Below are 23,381 nucleotides of genomic sequence, written 5' to 3'. Positions count from 1 at the left end.
ATTTGTCTAGTGATCGAAGGGGCTCAAAATCAATAATTTTAAAGGCCGTGGTAAGCCGGTTGCAAGTTTAATGGTGTAGAAATATTCAAATCACATGAAATTTTGATAGAAAATTTTTTATATCATATAAAACAAGATCAATAACTTTGATCTAAAATTTTAATGTCATATCATCATATTTTGTAAGATTTTTATTTTCAGCCGTTGATTTTGAGCCACTTCGATCACTAGGCAAATGATATCGAAAAATCGCAAAATTTATTTTCTAGATACTTCAAATACTCTAGATCAAGTCTAACGGAGCCGGTCGTCGATTTGAAAGTCCGAACATCGAAAACAAAGTGGAAGTACGGAGCGCTCCGTACTTCCATAAGCATACCAGACGCACTCCTGTGTGTATAGGGATTTTGTTGAATTTTAATATGCTTGCTAATTTAGTAAATAACTAGTAATTGGCTAATAAGGTGGGATCTAATTATTGCAGAATATTATTACAAATGAGCGGCGCTCAGAAACATTTTGTGCGGTATAGAGATTAAGTTGAATCCAATATGCTTGCTAATCTCGTAGATAATTAGTGATGTAGATGCGTGGTTGTCCACATAAAGTTTCTTTTTTTTGGGAGGTGTTGGTGGGGGATAGTAGGAATTAGAGTTGAGAAGCCTATTTTGGTAATTTTATGATAAATATAAAAATTTTAAATAATAATTAGGAATAAATAAACAAAAGCTTTTTTTTTTCCTTTTACTTGGTCAACTTAGAGTCATATACTCTAGTAATTAGCTTTAAATAAAGAAAGGGAAAATTTGAAATACTATCCATGTGGTTTTGCACTTTCCTATTTAGTATTTTGTGGTTTAAACTGTATTAATTTAGTATCTTGTGATTTTATTTTATTTTTATTATACATTCTATTATTTTTTTTCGTTAAATCGATGATAAAGTATAAATTAAAAAGTAGTAAAGTGAATATTTGATAAACCTAGGTAGGGTAGCTGAAGTTTTTTATATATAATTTAACGAAATATTCACAGAGAAGTTGACGAAAAGACAAAAATGAAACTATAGAATACTAATTTGATACACTTTAAACTACAGAATATTAAAGTGAAAAAGTGCAAAACTATAGGATGGTATTTAAAGTTTACCTAAAAAAAAAAAAGCTATATAACCCTACAAATTTTATGAAACTTACAAACTATTCTTTCACTAATCAAAGTTTTTCATACTTTAATTTGATACATTTATGCTATAGTGTGGTATTATTATTTACAATAGTAACAAGAGTCATGATGCGATATAATAGTGATATATAATAGGAATGCGATGATAAGGATAATGTGATACATGCTAGTATATAATTTAAATAAATTTTATATATTTTTATTTTAAAAATAAATTAATAGGTCAAACCATATCTTTTCCAAAAGGTTATAAAAGTATGTAGAAATCATTTGCAATGACTTATGTGCGTGCACACCACCAATTTTTTTTTTTCCCCCCTCCTTTTATTAGATTGGGAGCACGTGTCAGAATTTCATTAGTCCGGCTCACTGATGATGTGGTAGACCATTTTCACGTAATTTCCCCCGTCCATAGGGTGCCCCCGAGTTTGCGTTATTTATTTTCTTTTCCATTTTTATTTTATGAAACGAGTTGTTAAATCTCTATTTGCAATGATGTGTGCATGGGACCTTCGTTCCCTCATGTCCCATGCACGTATTGTATAAGTACGTCCAAGCACCACCCTTCTCCCACACCTCAAAACCCTAACCCTAATTCCCTTCCCAACCACCTCTCCCTCCCCTCCCCCATCTCTCTCTCTCTCTCTCTCTCTCTCTCTCTCTCTCTCTCTCCCTAATGGAGAACCCTAATCACAAGCACCTACTCTTACTCACCTCCCTCTTGCTCATCTCACACTCTGATCTCATCCTCACCCACACCCAGCTCCTCCCCATCGTCCGATGCTCCGGCCATGGCGCCGATCGCGACGTCTACATCGTCCACGTTAAACACCCTAACACCACCCACCTCCTTGCCGCCGCCGACCGTGAGACCTACTACAAGACCTTCCTCCCTCCGACCGCTGCTGCCGGAGGTGAGCAGCGCCTTATGTACTCGTACACACATGCGATAAGCGGCTTCGCAGCCCGGCTCTCCGAAGCTGAGGTGGAGGCGATGGCGTCGAGGGAGGGGTTCGTCCGCGCGCACCGCGACAAGCAGTACCAGCTCCACACGACGCACTCGCCGGGCTTCCTCGACCTTCAACCGGACCACTGCTTCTGGAAGGAGTCCAATTTCGGCGCAGGGGTCATCATCGGCGTGCTTGACACGGGCGTCACGCCGTTCCACCCGTCCTTCTCGGATGCAGGGATGGCGCTCCCGCCGTCGAAATGGAAGGGCGCCTGCGACTTCGATACGAGGTTCTGCAACAACAAGCTCATCGGAGCGAGGGGGTTCAGCCGAGGGTGCCGCGACGCGCCGCTGGACCTTGACGGCCACGGCACCCACACTGCTAGCACAGCTGCTGGGGGCTTTGTCAACGGCGCTTCGGTGCTCGGCCAGGCGAAGGGCAGTGCGGCGGGGCTTGCGCCGAGGGCGCAGCTCGCGGTGTACAAGGTGTGCGACAAGGCATGCTTCGGGAGCGATGTTTTGGCAGGCATCGACCAGGCCATCGCCGACGGCGTCGACGTGCTCTCGATCTCCTTCGGCGCGCGCTCCGCGCCGTTCTACGATGATGCCGTGGCAATCGGCACGATGGCGGCGGCAGCGTGGGGGATCTTCGTGAGCACCTCGGCGGGCAACGAGGGCCCGCGGGAGGGCTCGGTGGAGAACGACGCGCCGTGGGTGCTCACCGTCGGCGCGAGCACCATCGACCGGACGGTCCGGTCCACCGTGAAGCTCGGCAACGGCCAGCAGATTTACGGGGAATCTGCATACCAACCAGGCAATTTCCCGGCGACCCAGCTGCCGATTGCATATCCCGGTGCGCGGGGGATATCGCGCGCGAAGACGTGCAGCGACGGCTCGCTGGACGGCGTCAACGTCCGGGGGAAAATTGTCCTCTGCGAGACCGGCGGCGCCAACACGAGCGTCGAGAAGGGGGCGATCGTCAGAAGGGCCGGCGGCGTCGGGATGATCGTCATGAACGGGCCGACGGAGATGTACACTCCGGAGGCGCGCGCCCACGTCCTCCCGGCGGCGCACGTCAGCTACGCAGACGCCGTCAAGCTCAAGGCCTACATGAAGATGGCGCCGACGCCGACCGCGGCAATCTCTTTCGCAGGGACGCTCTACGGGACCCCGCAAGCTGCCCCCGCCGTCGCGGCGTTCTCGGGGCGGGGGCCGAGCGCGGCCAACAACGGCGTGCTGAAGCCCGACATCATCGGCCCCGGCGTGAACATCGTCGCGGCGTGGCCGAAAAGCGTCGGCGCAAGTAGCAACCCGACGAACGACGAATCAATCGCGACATTTAACATGATCTCTGGGACGTCGCCGGCGGCGGCCCACCTCGCCGGGATCGCCGCGCTGCTGAAGGCGTCGCACCCCGACTGGTCCCCCGCGGCGATCAAATCGGCGATGATGACGTCGGCCGACACCCTTGACCGCAGCGGCAATCTCATCTCCGACGAGGGGCTGCAACCCGCCCAGTACCTCGCCACGGGGGCCGGGCACGTGAATCCGACGAAGGCCGACGACCCGGGGCTCGTCTACGACCTATGGTTCTCCGACTACATCGCCTACCTCTGCGGCCTCGGCTACACCGACCGACAAGTGACATCGATCGCCCGAACCGGCGTCGAGTGCGCGAGCGTCGCCGCGATCGCCGCGGAGGAGCTGAACTACCCGACGATCGTGGTTGCGATCGGGGCGAACGCTCAGAAGACGGTGACGCGGACGGTGAGGAACGTCGGGGAGCCCGGGGAGGCATACGCCGCCGCGGTCGACGCTCCGGAGGGGGTGGCGGTGAGCGTGTTCCCGGACAGGCTCGAGTTCTCGGGGGCGAACGAGACGGCGGTGTTCGACGTCTACTTCACGACGGGCGACGACGTCGAGGGCCGGACCGGGGCCGTGGCCGAGGGGCAGCTCAGGTGGGTCTCCAACAAGCACACAGTGAGGAGCTCCATATCCATCACCTTCATTTGAGATGGTATATATATATAACATATAAATATATATATCTTAATTTTGTTTGAGCTTGTTCTTATGTACGTATTTGGTTATTGAGGAGGAACACTGTGTTGATGCTATAGGTTCTTCTCATGGTGAATAAGAGAGGAGGCGTGTGTATGCATGCATGTGTGCTCCTTTTTTTTTTTTTTTATTACTTATTATTTTGTTAAATATATCTTGTTCGTATTTGTATCGAATCAAATCGGTCTAATTTAGCCAATAAGATTCGGTTTTAATGTATTTCGATCAGCTTAAATGATTTGATTTGATCTAAGATTCTGAATTTTTTTGTGTTCAGTTCGAGTGTCTAATTAACTTTTCAAATTCAAATCGATCGTTCGAATCGATCGAATTAACCGATTAAATGAGTTAAAATAATTTTTTTGGCTGAAAAATAAACTATACATTATCTTTTAAAATATTTTAAAAAGTAAAATAATATTTTTTATTTATTTTTTATAAAATTTTTATTGTTAATTCCTCTTGATTCTTGTAATATAAATTAACTTTGTTTCTAGGCAAGGTACAATAATTTTAGTGAGGCCCTATCTCAGTATATATCTACGCCATAAATGGTGACTTTCGATATTTGGTTGGTCGTAAAAAAAATTATGATCAAAATTTGAGTTAACCTGAGACGACTAATGGATTTTGGCCCATCGTGTCCCAAAATCAATTACGGTGAGAAGAGATAGAGAAACTAGGTAAAAATAGTTATATTTAAATATATTTAATTACAGTATTAATTACTCTTTTATTTAGTTAGCATATTTAAAATATGATAAAAATTGATTAGTTAAGTTTTAATATTTTTTTTATTTAGTTTGTACAATTAAAATATGATAAAACTTGATTAATTAAGTATTAATATTTTTTTACATTATAATTTTATTGTTGTATTTATTACTATAATTTATGTATAAAAAATAATATAGTTATTTTAAATTAAATTTTAATTATATAAAAATATAATTATATTATTTTTATTTATTAAATTATTTATTATTTATACATAAATTATAGTTTTACATCATACACTAATAAAACTTTACTTTCATAACTACGAAACAAACAGCGAAAAAGAAATAGTTTTCACCGAACTCCACTTCAACCCAAAATATTCAGTTTCAATGAAACAATTAAACATGCCCTAATTGGATTTAACAAGAAAAATAATATTGCATAAAACATATTTATTATTGTCAAAGCACATATACTGTATCTAATAGTGTTTTGAATAATTTTGCTCCAACAATTGTAAATATTATTTTGACAATCCCAGTTTCCTTTCAACAGTACAAGATTAGGTACATAAAACTGTTATATTAGCTAGATATAATGTATGATTAGTGAGATGAGAAATAAATTATATATGGAAATATAAATATTATAAATTTTAATAAGAATAACTGGACTTAAATATTTTGTATCAGTGTGTGGTTTAAGTAAATAAATTATTAGTGCTAATAGTGTAGGTCACTACATTTATTAGTATTAGAGCCGCTTTACTTCTCCGAAATGTGAGATGGTTGAATATAAGGACCATAAATTTCAATATTAAGAACTGGACTAAGAACTAAGTTTAAGCATTTTCGGTCAGTGATGTGCGCTCAACGAGTTATTAGTGTTAATCGGCTGAATCGTTACAACCTTCACCATCCGCCTCAAGTGTAATGGGCCTAGTTATATTATGATCCAACATGTAATGGGCTTATGATCCTAAGTACTTGCTTATGTACCAACAACATTTCCGTCTTTTCATTACTTCTATTTTGAATTTTGTTTAGGGTGTGTTTGGATCCCCGTAAAATCCCTCTGAAAAACAATTTTCGATTGAAATTTTTTTTTTCCTTTGTTTGATTGTCTGTAAGAATTTTTTTGGAAAAGTTATTTTACAGATTTTTCGGAAAAATTTAGCTTTTCGTTTTCCGCTCGCCGTCCGTGGAAAATGAAAAGCTATAGGAAAATATCGCGGCGTTTGGTGCGAAGGGGAGCAACGGGATGGCGCGGTCCACGAGGCCACTTCGGCCTCGTGGACCGCGTGAGAGGGAGGTCCACGGTAGACCTCCCTCCCATTAGAGATATATATATGTGCTTGTAAAAGTACCACGCACTCAATATTGATCAATCTGAACCAGCCATCCTCTATGGGGCATCATCCGTAATCAATTACATCCCTTAATCAAGGTGTCGATAAAACTTTACATAGTACAATATTGTACTTTTAAAAGATTAGGAAGCTCGTAGATTTATTATATATATATATATTATATATATATATATCTATTATATAATATATATATATTGTTATAATTTGTTGTATATTATATATTCATTTAGTTTTTTATATAAAAATATTATTAGCTAGTAATTATTTATTTATTAAATTTATAATTATTCTATTCATATTTTTAAATATATAACTCTTATATATTATGTAATATATTTATTATAATTTTAAATATATTTAATTTATATATAAAAATTATAATAATAATATATATAGTGTATTAATTATTATATAATAATAATATATATAAAAAAATATATTAAATAACTTTTCGTCAATTTTTCTTTTCTTTTCAACCAAACATAAATCATAAAAAACTATTTTTCTTTTCCTACAAACCAAACACTAGACTACGTAAAACTTTTTTTTCACCGAAAATTTTTTTCCACTGAAAATTTTTTTTCTCAGTTTTACGTCAAACCAAACAGCCCCTAAATGTAAAGTAATATGAAATAATTATTTTCTTCGAAAGCTAAAACTATTAAAGAACGGTGTTTTAACATTTATGTTCAACAAATTTTCATTCAACAGAAAAAAAAAAAAAAAAAACTACTGACACAAGTAAATCCATTAACTTCCCTTTGCAATATGTCATGAAAAGTACTATCTAAGTTTTAATAAGCCCAAAAAAAGGGAGAAAATTTGATCCAAATAGAAAAGTGTTAAAGGTTTGGGTATTTTCAAACCATAATCAAATTCAACAATATACCACACACACTTATATATATATATATATATATCTATATTAAAATGCATTAACCTAGTGTACAAAATTTGACTAATAAGTACTTGAATCTTCTTGTAAATTGAAGTCCCAGTTAGTCCTTAAATTGGAACCTTCCAGAAAATTCTTGTACCATCTAGCAGATAACTTGGGTATCCTCTCTTGTGTCTTAAAATCCACATAGTGGAGTCCGAATCTTAAAGTGTAACCAAATAACCATTCAAAATTGTCCATCAGAGACCACACAAAATAGCCCCTAACATCAGCTCCTTCCCTGCATCAGAGATTACAAATACATACAATTTTTAGAAGTATACATTGAACATTACTGATAAACTAGATGCTCATGCACATTTATGTACTAAATCTGCATCTGATCCAAATTTAATTTGAAGGCGAAAAATGCAAGGCCAAACTATCCTCAAATTATGAGGCGCTCGACACTTTCGGTCTCGAACGTTCATTCGTTGTTTTCTAGTTCAAACTTTTTAAATTATAATAAGTTAAGTCCCACAAACCAATTGGGGTGACTGAATGGTGATGTGGTGTTAATGTGGTAGTGACGTGATAATGCAATAGTAAGTGATGCGGCAATTACTACAACATTAGAATTGTATCAGCGTTTAGTCAATTAAATTGGACTATAACACTTATTTGCAGTGATTTGCAGTGATCTACAAGGTTCGAACCACAAATTAAAACAAATTAAAGCTTGAGAACTAAAGTGTCATGCATGCAGAAACACTCGTGTATTTCAGAAACACTCATGCTGTGAAATTGTACAGATACGAGCCAATGCATATCTTAACTGCGCTGCAGTAATAGTTTAAACACAGGGCATTTCTCGGCCTAAGGATTACCTGATGGCCGACGACAGAGAAGCAAGATAGTCATGTATATATTTCGCTCTTTCGACGTCATCGATTAACTTGTTTACCGTGATGCTGCTATTGATCTGCTGAGCATAACCTGACAGAAGAACACAAAACGTCAGTATGTATTGCTGCTTCGTATGATCCAGGGAATCTGTTCAAATTAACTACAATAAGACGAAATTGGTTCTGGGAACTCGATCATGTACATATGTGCAACTAAATCCGAGCGAACAACTAGTTTTGATTGCTTTGTTATCAGACGACGTAAAGCATGCACGCTTGTTCTACTGTATTTACCATTTTCAGTAATATACATTGGCGTGTTGTTATATCTTTGCTTCATGTACGTGACCGCCTTCTCGATGCCGTCAGGAACGACGTAGGCGCGCGGCATCCCAGTCTGCGACATTTTGTATTTCTTTAGAAAAGTTAATGTCATCAATTGTGCAGCTGACGCTGCTTCGCAGGTACATACTTGTAGGGATGAATCGCGCGTAAAATTGCAAAAAAGTTTCGAGATTGCAGTGTCAGAACTCGTGCCTGTTCCCCGATTGGTATGCCATTTCTCTCTCCAGTAGCGAACACTAAAGCGTTTCCGTTGTAGCCGTCCAATGCGCATGAAGAGAACATGCAATCCTTGACATACAGAGCCATGTAGTGGTTAATGCCGATGAAGTCTAATTTGTTCTGCAGCAGTTTTTTCTCTTCTGAAGTGAATGTTGGTAAACTCGAAGCCAATATTTCGCGCATTTCAGAAGGATAATCACCAAAGAATAAAGGATCCAGAAACCTCCAACAAGAACAATATTACTACTTAAGTTATATATAATAACATATAGCGCGAAAAGTAGATATATTTCTTAGGTTCAACAAATGAAAAAAAAAAAAATAAAAACCACTAAACTAGCAACTTAAGTGGCTTCAATTTCTTAATTCATCGCATAAAGAGGAATAAGCTTATTACTGTATTAATTAGGAACTGTATACATAACTGAAGTCACAAACATTTCTTAACTCATGCCCTTCATATCATCATAAAATTTCAGGAGAGAGAGAGATTATTACCATGCATTTTCGAATGATCGAGCCCTTTGAGCAGCTAAATGATCCGCTGTCGTATTTGTCAGTGGTTCATACCATATTGTGCTAATCACAATTCCAATAGAACCACCTTGTTTGGCCTTTAAAGAGGACACAAATTAGAAATCATATACAACTTACGAGAACTGTATACAACACGAAAGGGCAAAAAGCATGTAAACCAGTGTGCATATTGTAATGAAAATCATATATAGTAAGTACCTGGTATTTTGATCTGTATATACCGACCGTGATAGCATGAGACAGTAAAATATTATGTGCTACAATGTACGGTTCCAATGACGAATTTCCAAGACCACAATTCCCGAAAGGTTTGGAACATCGACCGGGAGGATACCTTCCAATGATATAACCAAATTTAATCATAAGGTTTGGCTCATTAAACGTAGTCCAAAACTTAACTCGATCGCCAAATTCCCTGAAACATACTTCTGCAAAGTAGGCAAAATCTTTCCTGGAAATTTCAGAAAACAAGAAAGGTGAATTTTACTCAAATGACGAATCGTTAGTGTCGCTTAAAAGTTAAAATTGGAAGATCAATGCTTATTGTATATTGTATACTTTATCTCTGGACTCAACCATGCACCATATCGAACTTCGAGTTCATGCGGGACATCGAAATGGTTTAATGTAACAAATGGTTGTATTCCTGCTTGAAGAAATTAGCGACTGACGGTCAGAGACAGAAAAAAGATATTTGATTTTGTTGTAGCTATGTACTAGCTAGCTTATTCGTCGTATCACATAATTACCTTTACTGACGAGGGCGTCAATAAGACTATTGTAAAAGGCTACTCCCACTGGATTAACATCTCCAAACCGACCTCCTGCAAAAAAAAAAGAACGAAATTTTTAAGTCAAAATTAATGTCTCCACATTTCAATAGATTTCTATGGCTCGACGAAACTCACTTGGAAGGATTCGCGACCATGATATTGAGAATCTGTAAGCGTTGACGCCGAGTGAATGCATCAACTCAATATCTTCCTGTTCAGAGCAGGTCTTATAAGCCTTACATAAATGGATACAAAATGGTGTGGTGATACATTAAGTGTTTAGTAAACAAGTAATAGTGCATGGTCATTTAACAAATTTATGTTTTCTTTTTGAATGTGTAGTACCAAGTAGCGATGATAGTGATCGTCGGCAATATCAGCGTTGCTTCCGTCGTTAATATGCCCTGATACAGAGGAAATAAAGTTAAGAATACATCCCTTAGTTGATTTGAAAAAAATTGACTCCAAAATATATTGAGATTTGTACGATTCGATCGTGAACTCCTATTTGGATTCAAAATTGAGTCTAACAAAGAGTTCATTTGAATAAGTTTCATGCTCAATATATATACAGAAAATTGGAGATTTCTAATGCGAGTCGAGGACTTCGATGCTGATTAGAAGATGTATGCAACACTTACCGTAAATGTGACTGAAAACATCCCAATTGCTCAGGCCTTTATTACCTTCTAAGTATGCACCTTCAATCTGAAAAAAAAGGGGAACAAAAGCACAAGATACGCGATGGAGTTGTTATTTCATACTTGATGTCTAATAGATCGATGATTTTATTGAAAACTTGCTGATCCACTGACATACATATCCTTAATTGATGCAATTTTTCGTTTAATTCTATGTATCTATCTTGAAATAAGAAAGTAAAATATGTTCAGAGCTGTTACAACTCAGAATCAGAAATACTTCTGCTTCGTATAATCAATAAAATTATTCAGCAAATCAAGTGCCAAATGAAAGAATCTTCTTTTTTTTTTTTTTTATATGCATTTGATAGTTGCCTATCTTTTACTAGTCGATTACAAAGGAAATCAATCTTGTATCAATTAATTGAAGAGAATTTCTTCGAGCTTTCGCCGCCAAAAGCTCCACTGTAATAGCTATGAATTCTGATTATTTCTTAGTAATTTACAACCAGGGACAATAAATGGGAGATTGGAATTTTGAGAAACCTTTGATCATCTGATATATTTACATTTAAGCACCTCACCCTTTTTCGCCCAAAAGATCGATCTAGAAAGAAGAATAGAAGAAGTACAAGGACTAAGTAACTACGCAAGAGTGAACAGAAGGTGAACCATGGCACGTGCACTGACAAAAGAGGTAATAGTCTATAACTGACTCCGATATCATATTTATCGAAAAAATCTTGCTAAAATCTCTCATCCACAAACATGAAATTGCATGGTAAAATCTTAAGAATCACATCTCACATTAAATTTTTTTGGGTCCTGGAGATTGAAGTACATACCTGAAAAGAGGAAGTTGCAGTCCCAAATAGAAAGTGTGGTGGGAATTGGCTCCTATCAAGAGAGGAGACCAAGGAGAGAATCTGCAGAGAAAAAGCTACTGCAAAAGCCTTTTTGCTCTCCATTTCTCCCAACTCTTAATTTGTGCCCAATCACTCAAAACTCCATTATGGTTTTAGTTGTTAATAGAGGATGGTAGGTAGGAAAACAGTTGAAGAGATGAAGCAATTGATTTGATTGGAGTAATGAGAGATTTTTCTTCTTTTTTTTCCCTAATTTGTGCCCATGTTGGTGTAATTGTCACCACAGATCTGAATGGATTATTGTAACAAGTAATAGCAACATGCATGCATTGATTAATGTAAGATCTTATCTAGTGTAGTACAATCCACACACGTATCTAAAATATACTTCGAAATATAATTGATGAGTCTGCTTCGTGTATATGACATTTGGTAATTAGTGTATGCTTCGCTATCATTTTTATAGTCTCTTTTGAACATAAATTTTTGGGTTAATTTCATTTGTACCCTCACAAAGTTATGAAATATCATAAATATCCTTTTACTTTTTAAAATTTCACAAATACCCCTCTAAATACAATATTTCTTTCATAAATACCCTCACCGTTATTTTTTGCTAACTTCCGTCAACATAGCATTTTTTTATTTTATTTCAAAATATGAAATTACCATTTTAAACTTAATTTGTTCACTTTTTGTTTAAAAATCAAACTTTTTTCACTTATTTTTTGATATTTATACTAAAACTATCAACTATAGGTCATTTAAGTAAATCCTTGAAGTTTTTATTAATTTTATTTTTTTGAACAGAAACTTATTTAATTTTATATACTACGAAGTTATTAAAATTATTAAATTTGTTTGAATCATTAATGGATTAGATAAAATCTCTAATTTAATAATAAAAAATCATTCAATTTAAGAAAATAAAATTTAAGAAGACTTTAATTAAAAAGTTAAATTTAGGAGGCTATTTCACAATGGGTTGTAATTGAGGGGGTCTCCATATATTCAAAAAAAAAATTGTGAGAGTGGTGATTAAATTAAAATAAAGGGTAAAATTGGTATTTTGAAGCTAATATAACAGATCGCTAGCAGTGAGGGTATTTTTGAAACTTTTCCATACTTTTGGAGGGCAAAATATGAAATTTTGAAATTTTGAAGGGTATTTATGAAATTAGAACTACTTGGAAGGGTATTGAAGAAATTTTCCCTAAGTTTTATGTAATGGAGTGTATGGATGGACTCTGAAATATTTAAACTTAGTAGCAAGATTATGCTCTTTTGTTCGCCGGCATTATTTAAATAAAATGAAACGATATAGAAATAAAAAAGTCCTCAAAAGAGGACTACACAGTATATATATATATTTTTTTGCTAGACAGACCTAATTGGCTAGTTGATCAGCTTGCATAACATTTCTGGAGAAGTGAGAATCCCATCCAAAAGAGAAGGCGTGACATGCGTCGACGAAGGACTGAAGCGTTTTGAGCTTCATTCTAGCAAATGACTCGGATTCGTCAGAACTGAAGTGGATCGTTTAAATAATCAATGCTAAGTCCGAAAATATCTGAATTCGTTCTCTTGGGAACATATCCAAGAAAAATTTGGCTGCTTTCGACACTACTTCAATTTTAGTTGACAGCACATCATAAACATTTTCAACAAAATTTGAAACACACAGGCAAACACTTTACTGGTTAGTAACGAGAACACCAATCATACAAACCACGCTAGAAATTAATATTAAGTGTGAGAAAAATTTATACTGTGGTACACTCTTGGGTACACAAAGCATTGCTCATATTTTATAGCTATTCCTCGGAACGCATCACTAAAAAGGAAAAAAAAAAAAAATCCTCCAACGTGGGAGATAAATTATTATCTTGCAACAAATCAGAATACTCTATTAAATTATTAGGCCTTTTATTACGTCACTTAATTATTTTTACTCAAACTTATATAAAACTGGCTAATCAACTACATATTATTTTGACTCAAGCTAATATAAAGCTCGCTAATCAACTACATACTAGGTAGGTAAATTTGAATTATAAACTCATCATTTTTTCACAATAATAATTATAATAATAACTAATAATATTTATTTTACTAAATGAATTTAATCAATTTATAAATAATTTAGATAATTATATGAAGCCCCATAATTAAACCCGTAAAGATAAACAGCACATTTTAATTTTACTATCGAATCTTTTAATTTATTTGATTTGAGTTAATCAATAATAAAATTTTGAATTTAAAAATTTAAATGTGCTGTTTATCTTTACGGGTTTAATTATGGGGCTTCATATAATTATCATAGCTATAAATTGATTAAAGTAAAAAAAAAAAAAAAAGCTTACAAATAAATTCTACAATATTTTATAAACTATACAACTCAATGAATAAACTTCAAATACCATCCATGTGGTTTCTCATTTTCTCACTTTAGTACTATGTAGTTTACAATTGATCAATTTAGTACCTTGTGATTTTTTTCTATTTTCAACAGTCCTTCTGTTTACATTTTGTTAAATCATATAAAAAAAATTTTAGATATCCCACTAGATTTATTGAATATTCACTTTAGTATCCTTTAGTTTTAATTTATCATTGATTTAACAAAAAAAAATTAATGGAAGGAATAATAAAAAGAGAAAAACAAAACTACAGGGTACGAAAGTGATACATTTTAAACCACAGAGTACTAAAATGAGAAAGTGTGAAACCATAGGGGTGATTTTTGAAGTTTTTCCTTTCAATATTTTAAAATATATTACATCAAATCTAAAATTTTAAAATATAAATTCAAATATAGCATTAAATTTTTATATACATATTATGTATAATGTAAAATAAATTTGGGTTCAAGTTAGATACAGGCCAAATCCATATTCGAATTCATATTCATCGGGTTTTTATTTTTGATATCCATATCGAATAAATCTGTTCTGTTCATATTCGGATTCAGATGAAATTTCAGATTTACGTAGCCATTAACATCTCTATTTTGAATCTTGTTCCCAAATACGAAAATGCGTAAGATGTACGCAAAAATATATTTCACGCACTAAACGTCAGAGAAATCGTTCTCAAAATTAATAAAGTACCAAAGATTATTCAGTGCTATGTCAAATCGCAATTAGATACGTGTTAGATCATTTTTGTTAATATAAGTAAAAGCGTGGAAATAATGCTTAGATTAATATAGGCCTAGGTGTTTTTGCCTTAAAAAAAATCATTAATTTTGCATTTATGTAAAAATATGTCATTTATTTGGATTTTATAGATTTGATTTAAATTTAAGTTTAATTTATATATACTTTTCCTCCAACCTTGAATTAATTACATAAACATTTTTTTTAAACGTGTCACTATTAAAAATACTCCTCTAATTTAGGGAGATGATCACTAATACCCAAATTGATAATCATTCATTAAAAAAGTAAATAAAATTTCTCATTTTGTCCATCATCTATTTTTATATCTTTAATTAACTTAAACATAATTTTATTTGAAGCATTATAATTGAAAGTGTAGCTAGCGAATTAAAACTAATTAATTACAACAGACTACAGTATACAAATAGTGACAAAAAAATATATATTAATATAAACAAAGAAGAAAATAGGTTCACAAAAAAGTATAATATATTTTTAGTTTTAGCTAATTTTTTATTGTGATTAAGAGGAGACACCATATGATCTCGAAAAAAAAAAAAGAGAGGCTAAATTACATAAAAATTAAGAAATAATAATTAATGCATAACTAAGTAACTTACAAGATATATCATTACTGAGAAATAGATATGCTCTCAAATATGTAGCACTATTATACAACTTTTTATTTTCTTTTCAAAGACCATAGCAACTACACCTTGACTATGAACTGGAACACACTAATTTTGCATCATCTTCTTTAACTTTTGGTAAATTTGAACCATTGAGAAATTTTTTGTACCACTCAGCAGATAACTTTGGAGCTCTCCTTTGTGAATCAAAGTCCACATAATAAAGTCCAAACTTTATAGTGTAACCAAATGCCCATTCAAAATTGTCCAAAAGAGACCATATAAAATAACCTCTCACATCAGCTCCTTGCCTACATCAATTTAATTCAATTTAATCAGAAAAATATATGTATATATTTCAAAAATGATTTAATGTATTTTACTTTCACATGTAAATTCATAGGGCCAGTAGTATCAATAATTAAATTAAAATATAAGAGAGATAGGGCCACTTAATTACTACATTAGCAACTTTAATTACCTTATGGCATTGGACAAGTAACTTAGGTAATCATGTATAAATTCAACTCTTTCAATATCATTTACCATTTCCTCCATTGATGTGCTACTATCACCTTTTTGGCTATAACCTGAAAAGGAAACAAAAAAAACATATATAGGTCAATAAGAATTTTATGTACCAATTTCGATCCGAAAACTTCATCTGCGACGATATATTTCGACGACTCACCGTTCTCCGTGATGTACATTGGCGTGTTGTTGTATCTTTGCTTCATGTACATGACCACCTTCTCGATACCGTATGGAACCACAAAAATCCCCGAGAGTGCGGTCTGCGAGATTAGAAGTTATTGGTAATGCGAAAGGAAATCGTTTCTTCTGATTCGAATACGCGTATCTTCACTACAAATGTACATATTCGATCACATATCGCTACCCGATACGGTTGAAACATAATTTTAGGTAAGGAATTAATCGACTTAGCAGTTGTACGCAGAATCATCGAGCTTAATATACATGCATACAGACAGACAGATAGACAGATAGACAGATAGACGACCAGTAGACAACTACTGTCCAATTCATTACAGACATTGATTTTCATTCAAAAACGATTGGATTGTATATGAAAAGAAACTAAGTTTTCTCGGTTACTAGAGAACAAAATCAAAAAGCATAAATAATGCTAAGCATGTGCCCTTTTAATCTGTGATTTATACCGGTTTTCCGATTGGTACTCCATCTCTTTCGTCAGTCGCGAAGACAAGCGCGTTTCCTTCGTAGAAATCCAACTGGCACGACGAATACTTGCAGTCCCGAACATAAGTACTCGAATACTGATTGATTCCGATGAAGTCTAATTTGCTCTCCAGTAGCCTCTGCTCTGCAGGTGTGAATTCGGGTAAATTTGAGCCTACGATGTCGCGCATTTCCGCAGGGTAATCGCCGTTGATTATAGGATCCAGAAACCTTCGATTTGTTACAGTACCAAAACCGTAGCGTCAAACTTAGTGCAGTAACTATTTACACCGATAAATAGTAACACAGTAGACCCTACCATGCAGCTTCGAAAGATAAAGCTCGTTGCGCCGCTGCATAATCCTCTGTGATATTCCTCAGTGGTTCATACCATTTTGTCGCAATAACTATCCCGATTGAACCGCCTTGTTTCGCCTAAATAATCAAACTATATGTCAGAAACATTTATGCTTCACATTATCAGGTTTCATCGCGCAATTTTGTCGAATCTTAACATATAAACCTGATATTTTCTTCTGTAAACATCAACTGCGGTTGCGTGCGACAGTATAACATTATGAGCCACAACATAAGGCTCCACTGCAGAATCCCCAGAAGTGCAATTACCAAATGGTTTAGAGCATCGGCACGGCGGAAACACTCCAATCATGTAACTGAACTTGATCAGTAGGTTTGGCTCATTAAATGTGGTCCAAAATTTCACGCGATCGCCGAATGCGTTGAAGCAAACTTCCGCAAAGTAGGCGAAATCTTTCCTGAAGCAGGAAGAATAAAAAGGGTGAGTTCACTGGCGACACGAATTCGTGGAGCTCGAAGCAAATGGAGTTGGATCAAAAGGAGAACATACTGGATTTCGGAGCTCAACCATGCGCCGTATCGATGTTCCAATTCGTAAGGGAAATCGAAGTGATTGAGGGTTACAAATGGTTGTATTCCTATTCAATTCAAACAGCAAGAAAATTAGCTTGTATACATGAGAAGCAAAAGTCAGATGCTTAGCAAATAGAAAGTTTAGCGAGTATATTATCGCCAGAAGATAAAATGAACTTATTAGAGTTTCACAGCAGGAGCTTCAATTCGAAACTTTTATCTTCTGTTGTGTGGAAAGTTGTTGCGAGGACTATTAACAATACTTTTACAGAAACTCCAGTAAGTTTAGACATGTGCAAAATGTCACCAACTAATTATTATGTACCTTTGAGTAGAAGGGCATCAATAATGTTACTGTAAAATGCTATGCCTTCGAGATTAATCTCTCCAAATCGACCTCCTAATTATGAGAGAGAGAGAAATTATTTAGCAAAACTTAATTAATATGAAAGAAAAAATAGAGATAAAACATTAATCAATCACTTAAAACTCACTTGGGAGTATTCTTGCCCAGGATATGGAGAATCTGTAAGAGTTAACACCCAAGTAATCAAGCAACTCAACATCTTCCTGTTTTTGAGGAATCATTAATTGATGTTAAAGAGCTCCAATCAATTTGAAAGCTTAATCTAATAAGTGGAGATATGTATCTGACTCTGAAATTGTAAAACAACCGTTGTACTCTAAAAGTTTAAGCGTATCAGAATCTCCTGCTCTTAAGTTATTAGAGAATAATGTTTATATATTTTTATATTTAGCAGATACAATGTTAAAGGACTCTCGAATCAACCCAAAAGCTTAAATTGATAGTTAAAATACTCTCGATATTACGTGCAGGTTAAGATTTTAATTTATATCTAATATCAAAAAAGAAAAACTAGGGAAAACCAAAATATAAAAATTAAGTAAAAATTGCGCATTTAAAGCATCATAATTTGTGTACCGTGTAGAGATGGTAATGATCGTCCGCGACATCTCCATTGCTCCCATCTAAGATTTTTCCTGAGAATAAAATAAATACCATATTATTATTACAAAATAAATATCATATTAAAATAAATTTTGACGAAAATATAAATTTTTACTGCGATGGTTGAATAAAATATTAAAAATTTTTGGCAGAATCGGGTGGATAAAAGAAACAAAATGATCCTCATCTCTCACTCCATTTCTTAGCAAATTCGGGACAAATTCGAGTCTGATTATTTTTTTTTCCTATTTTTTACTCCTACTTACTGTCCCCTTCGGGACAAATCGGGGCAGGATTTTTACCAACCCGAATCCATTTGCATCAATTTGCTTTTGTAATAATAATAATATAATAATGGAATTATTTAGTACCAACTTTAATTACATGATAAGTTTGATTTTGGGTAGGTCCCAATAGTACTCAATCCATATCCATATCAATAATTTTATGTGGGATCCGAATACAAATTCGATAGTGGCCATGCATGCTAAGAGGGGCCCTATAAATATTCTTCGTAATCATAATTTAATAGAATAATATATTTCACTTATAAAGTTATTTATTTTGTTTTAAGAAAAATGATTTGAAATCTGAAATGCTATTCAGTTCAAAATTTTTTAAAACTCTGCTAAGTCCCAATCACATTTTTTTTTTTTTTACAAAAATTTCATACTGAATAGGATGTTGAAAACATATCAAAATCAGCTTCGAATTCAAAAAGAACGAATTCGAAGAAAAAATAGTAAAATTTTCTAACTTGAATTCCGAATCCGAATCAAATCCAGTAATTTTTTCAGAGTCGGGTCGGATGGGATAATGTGTGATCCATTTTTCATCCCTATGTGATCCAATAATTTTTGTTAAAATTTTTTTTTCTGTATCGTGGACCAAAACAATATTTTGTTTTTATTATTTTGAGCATGATCGAACACGTCAAAATGAACCTAGCATGATATAGAGATAATTTTAAACGTAAATTACAATGAACCAATACGAAAACGATATTTTTAATAATAAATATTATATAAAATATAGAAATAATTTTAACCATATTTTACAATGCACGGATACCAAATTACGCTATATCACATGTTTTTGTTTTGAAGTTCACTAAAAAAGGAAAAAAGATAAAAACGTATAAAATTTATCCTTACAAAATTTAATTTTACAATCTAATTTTTTTTAATTTATTTGATTTGAGTCGGTCAACGATATTTTAACTTTAATTACATCTGTAAAAATAAATGATATATTCAAAATTTAAAGTCAAAGTGTTGTTAACTGATTCATATTAAATAAATTGAAAAGTTCAATAATAAACTCAAAATTCAAAAAACTGAGTAGCAAAATCAAAATGGTCCACAATTCAGATAAGTTTTACACGATTTTTTCCAAAAAAAAAAAAAAGCCATTCATTTCCCTTNTTTTTTTTTTTTTTTTTTTTTTTTTTTTTTTCTGACGAGGAGATTGAACCAAATCTTTGTGCATCCAAAATGAAGATGTGCTTTGACTCTTTTTTTATATAATAAGAAAGTATATATAGTGGAGATTTTATTAGAGAGCTTTTATTTTTAATAGAACTTAAATAACACTTTTGCAACTACTTCAAAAATATGATTAAATACATGTCTAATCCTCTACTCACTTATATATTCCCCTTTAATTTAACATGTCATTTTCATCAACTTAAAGAAATAAAAAAAAAACCAAATACAAAAACTCAGGGTTTTTTTTTTTTTGAAAGGATAAATTTTACCTGGCATGTGAGTGAAAACATCCCAATTGCTTAGACTTTTATTGCCCTCTAAGTATCCACCCTCAATCTAAAAAATAAAAGAGTTACTATCTAAAAAAAAAAATCTGATAAAAAATATTACAATGAAAAAAAAAGTAAAAATGTTTAAAATTTACTTACCTCAACAATTACTCATTTTGATGTGACTTCCTAACCTTTACAAATTTTGACTTTACTATCTAATCTTTTAAAACTTTATTTGAGCTAGTTTGCTTTAACGTCAAATTCTGAACGCATCGTTTATTTTAATTTATGAGTTCAGTTAATATACTTTATGAAATTCATGTAACTATATTAAAATAATTAAGTACCCCACAGAAAAAGAAAAGTTGCATTAGTAATTTCTCATAATAACTAAGTAATATAATGAAACCAAATTAATCCTCCATTTTATTGAAGATCGCATTACTTAACATCTTCTTAGGCTTTGTATGGAAAGTCTTATTCAATACTTTTTTTTATTTAATCAAGATGTTTTTACCATTTAGTAAATGCCTCAAAAAGTATAATATACTAACAAATTATAACACATAAATTATTATTGAATAACTTATTCTGATATTTTGGTTTGGAGACTCCAAATCCCACTCAAGATCAAAGTGTTCTGTTGGCTTGTTCTTAAGAAAAGAACTCCTACGGCGGTCAACCTCAGTCTGATAGGGTGGTCTGGAAGTACGACTTGTGCGCTGTGTACGGTTCATGACGAGTCAGTGGATCATCTATTCACTCAATGTGTCTTTACCAAGTATATCATGGTCGCGGGACTCGAAGAAGTTCAGTCCGGGGAATTGGGTGATGATGTACTTGAAGTCTGGGATAGGTGGAGGCGTAGGGATGGTGGACTAAATAGAAGGAACGGATTACCCGAGTTAGCAGCGTGCTGGTGGACCATTTGGAAAGCTAGGAACGACGCTATCTTTCGCGGCATACAGTTTGACCCAGTAACTGTGGTGCGCAGGCTCAAGTTCCTGATTGACTCTTGGATAGACCTTCCTTAATTGCCCTCTTTATATATATATATCTACATTTTTTTTTTTTTTTTTCGTGTTCACGAGGCCCTCGATGCCTCACCCCTGTAGCCTAATTCACCTTTTCAATGAATGAAGCAGGTAGCGTGCTACCTATTCTCAAAAAAAAAAAAAAACTTATTCTGATATCCAAATAAATTCTTAAAAGTAATATACTACAAGTAAGCAACTCTTATTACTATCATTTGAAGGTTATGGTTATGTGTTAAGTAAATTAATGATCTATGAATTGTGGCTACCATTACCTGATAAGAAGAAGTAGCAGCTCCAAAGAGGAATGTTGATGGGAATTGGGTTCTGTGGAGAGATGAGACATGGGAGAAGAGCATTTGGAGAACCATAATAGCCATTAACATGCACTTCATCTTATTCTTCTTCTTCTTCTCCCCCATTCTCTCTCTCTCTCTCTCTCTCTCTATAGATCTCTTTGATCCCTTTGGACTCAAGAGAATGGTTCTCCTCACTAATTTAGGGGCATCTATATGTCATCTCACTAATTTAGGGGCATCTATATGTCATCTTATAGGAGAATTTAACTATTGTATGACAGTGTTCTATGGACCACAAGCTTTTCTATCTTTCCCCTTGTGATTTTTGGATTGAAAATGACTTTCGAAATAATTGAATTCAGGTTAAAAAAAAAAATTTACATCGTCGCTTGTGTAACGCTCTAATAGTTCTACATCGGATGTAAAGAGATTATGATTAGAAATATAAATGTAAGGAACCTTAATATTGATAATTGGGCTTATTATGCTGATAGTTTGGACCCAACGAATTTATTTGTACTAATATGCATGTCAGGTTGTTACATTTGGTACCACTGAGTCCCATGCAGGATGCTCACATGAGATAAAAAAAGAATTTTTGTAATGCTCCAATAATCTCATATCTTTAACGTTTCAATAATCTCACATAAAAGGGTTTCTGTAATGCTTCCATAAGGATTTCGTAGAAAAAAGAATTATAATTAAAAATATTCTTGGGATAGAAAAAAGGATTATTATAATTAAAAATATAAAATATTCTTGTATAACAATGTTTGTAACGCTCCAATAATCTCACACATTCGGTAGAAAAAAAACTGTAATTAAAAATATTCATGGGTGATCGAGGGAAAAGTCTGTACCGCTGCAATTAATCTTACATAAAAAGGACTTGAAATTGTAGCAAGTCCACTTCTCTATTGTTTTAGTGAAAATTATTATAGTTTATTTGACAAAAAGTTAATGGTTTAAAATTGTAGCTGGTCACTTCTTTATTGTTTTAGTGAAAATTTTTAAGAAGTTATAGTTATTAATTTTTACTTTTTCCTACATGTTTCTCTCTCTTAATTGACTTTGGTATTCCCCGTATAAGGATGGAAACGGATCCGGATTGGTGGAGCTTTCGTTCTGATCCGTTCCGAATAGAATAGTAAATGAAAGAAAATAAACAGATTCGGGACGAAAAAGGAATAATTTTTATGACCTGAGGCGGATTCAGGATAGGAAATAGGAGAAATTTTGACCCACTTCGAATCTGCCCCGAATTCGGCCCGCCATGATCCAGCCCGAATCCACCCCGAATTCGCCTGAAAATTATTTATGTTTTAAAAAATATCCCTAAAAAATAATGTATTTACAAAAAAGTCCAAAATACAAATAAGTTAGTGCTCTCATTTTTCATGCATTTGAAATTTTAAATTTTGTTTCGAATTGTGATTGATATTTTTAATTTTTATAATTAATATTGTTAATTATATATATAATATTATTAAAAAATATTAATTTATATTTTATAAAATGTTAATAATATTATAATTTTATAAAAAAATATTAGTTAGCAGGACAGATTCAAGGCGCCGGCGGAAAATGGGTTACAAAGCGGGGAGGATTATAGAATATATTTTTTAACCCGTCACGAATTCGGACGAAAGGCATGACGAAATTTTGATAGTCGGGGCAGAAGGCGAGGCGGGGCTCTCGCCTCCAAATCCACAACGTTTGCATCCCTACTCCCATAGCGAAGTCAATTACGATATTACGAGAGAGTGGAGTTACATATGAATTTACTTTACGGTGGTCTAAACGGCAGAAATGAATATTTATAATCGGAAATAATTTTACCCACCTATCCTTTCAGTGAAACAAACATGTCACCCGTATATAAGTAACTTCCGCACGCTCTTAGGAGTTTTTATGGAAAAGTATAATTTTTAACATATAAATTAGATTTTAAAGTCTCTTATTTTAATTTTTTTTTTTTTTTTTTTTTTT

General features: G+C 34.6%; 3 protein-coding genes across 6 annotated transcripts; 1 reads left to right on the top strand and 2 right to left on the bottom strand.

Moving 5' to 3' along the window:
* On the top strand, positions 1,788–4,413 carry LOC109707291 (subtilisin-like protease SBT1.6). Its single transcript, XM_020228456.1, has one exon. It carries the CDS (start codon positions 1,861–1,863, stop codon positions 4,144–4,146), a length of 2,286 nt encoding a protein of 761 aa, XP_020084045.1. The 5' UTR covers positions 1,788–1,860; the 3' UTR covers positions 4,147–4,413.
* On the bottom strand, positions 7,053–11,869 carry LOC109707290 (probable inactive beta-glucosidase 14). Its single transcript, XM_020228455.1, has 12 exons — positions 11,426–11,869; positions 10,581–10,647; positions 10,285–10,343; positions 10,075–10,150; positions 9,916–9,990; positions 9,725–9,812; positions 9,365–9,617; positions 9,128–9,243; positions 8,603–8,852; positions 8,360–8,462; positions 8,048–8,156; positions 7,053–7,461 (listed from the first exon to the last, which is right to left on the bottom strand). Exons 1-12 carry the CDS (start codon positions 11,546–11,548, stop codon positions 7,242–7,244), a joined length of 1,539 nt encoding a protein of 512 aa, XP_020084044.1. The 5' UTR covers positions 11,549–11,869; the 3' UTR covers positions 7,053–7,241.
* On the bottom strand, positions 15,182–21,622 carry LOC109708003 (beta-glucosidase 16-like). Of its 4 annotated transcripts, none has more exons than XM_020229555.1 (12): positions 21,369–21,622; positions 20,057–20,123; positions 18,274–18,332; positions 17,825–17,900; positions 17,656–17,730; positions 17,308–17,395; positions 16,963–17,215; positions 16,759–16,874; positions 16,421–16,670; positions 15,931–16,033; positions 15,721–15,829; positions 15,182–15,550 (listed from the first exon to the last, which is right to left on the bottom strand). In XM_020229555.1, the coding sequence occupies exons 1-12, from the start codon at positions 21,513–21,515 to the stop codon at positions 15,331–15,333; spliced, it is 1,563 nt and encodes a 520-aa protein (XP_020085144.1). In that variant the 5' UTR covers positions 21,516–21,622; the 3' UTR covers positions 15,182–15,330. The 4 variants fall into 4 exon arrangements, with proteins under 4 accessions (XP_020085144.1, XP_020085145.1, XP_020085148.1 ...); XM_020229556.1 differs by lacking the exon at positions 20,057–20,123 and adding an exon at positions 20,960–21,216 and having other exon boundaries at positions 21,369–21,509; XM_020229559.1 differs by lacking the exon at positions 20,057–20,123 and adding an exon at positions 20,960–21,216 and having other exon boundaries at positions 17,825–17,856; positions 21,369–21,509.

The sequence above is a fragment of the Ananas comosus genome, linkage group 3, assembly GCF_001540865.1.
Source record: "Ananas comosus cultivar F153 linkage group 3, ASM154086v1, whole genome shotgun sequence".
Lineage (NCBI taxonomy): Eukaryota > Viridiplantae > Streptophyta > Magnoliopsida > Poales > Bromeliaceae > Ananas > Ananas comosus.
Note: the sequence above shows the minus strand (reverse complement) of the source record. Positions and strands in the feature narration are given on the sequence as shown.

Bases quoted from the DNA above. Each gene is read 5' to 3' on its own strand.
- LOC109707290 (XM_020228455.1), bottom strand. From the start codon at position 11,548: ATGGAGAGCAAAAAGGCTTTTGCAGTAGCTTTTTCTCTGCAGATTCTC. The intron at 10,151-10,284 runs GTACTACACATT...TGCTCTGAACAG, and splicing joins ATCACTATCATCGCTACTTG to GAAGATATTGAGTTGATGCA. The intron at 8,157-8,359 runs GTAAATACAGTA...TTCTTCTGTCAG, and splicing joins AATGTATATTACTGAAAATG to GTTATGCTCAGCAGATCAAT.
- LOC109708003 (XM_020229555.1), bottom strand. From the start codon at position 21,515: ATGGGGGAGAAGAAGAAGAAGAATAAGATGAAGTGCATGTTAATGGCT. The intron at 18,333-20,056 runs GTAAAATTTATC...TTTTATTCTCAG, and splicing joins TGTTTTCACTCACATGCCAG to GAAAAATCTTAGATGGGAGC. The intron at 16,034-16,420 runs GTATAAATCACA...CTAATCTCGCAG, and splicing joins GAGTACCAATCGGAAAACCG to ACCGCACTCTCGGGGATTTT.
- LOC109707291 (XM_020228456.1), top strand. From the start codon at position 1,861: ATGGAGAACCCTAATCACAAGCACCTACTCTTACTCACCTCCCTCTTG.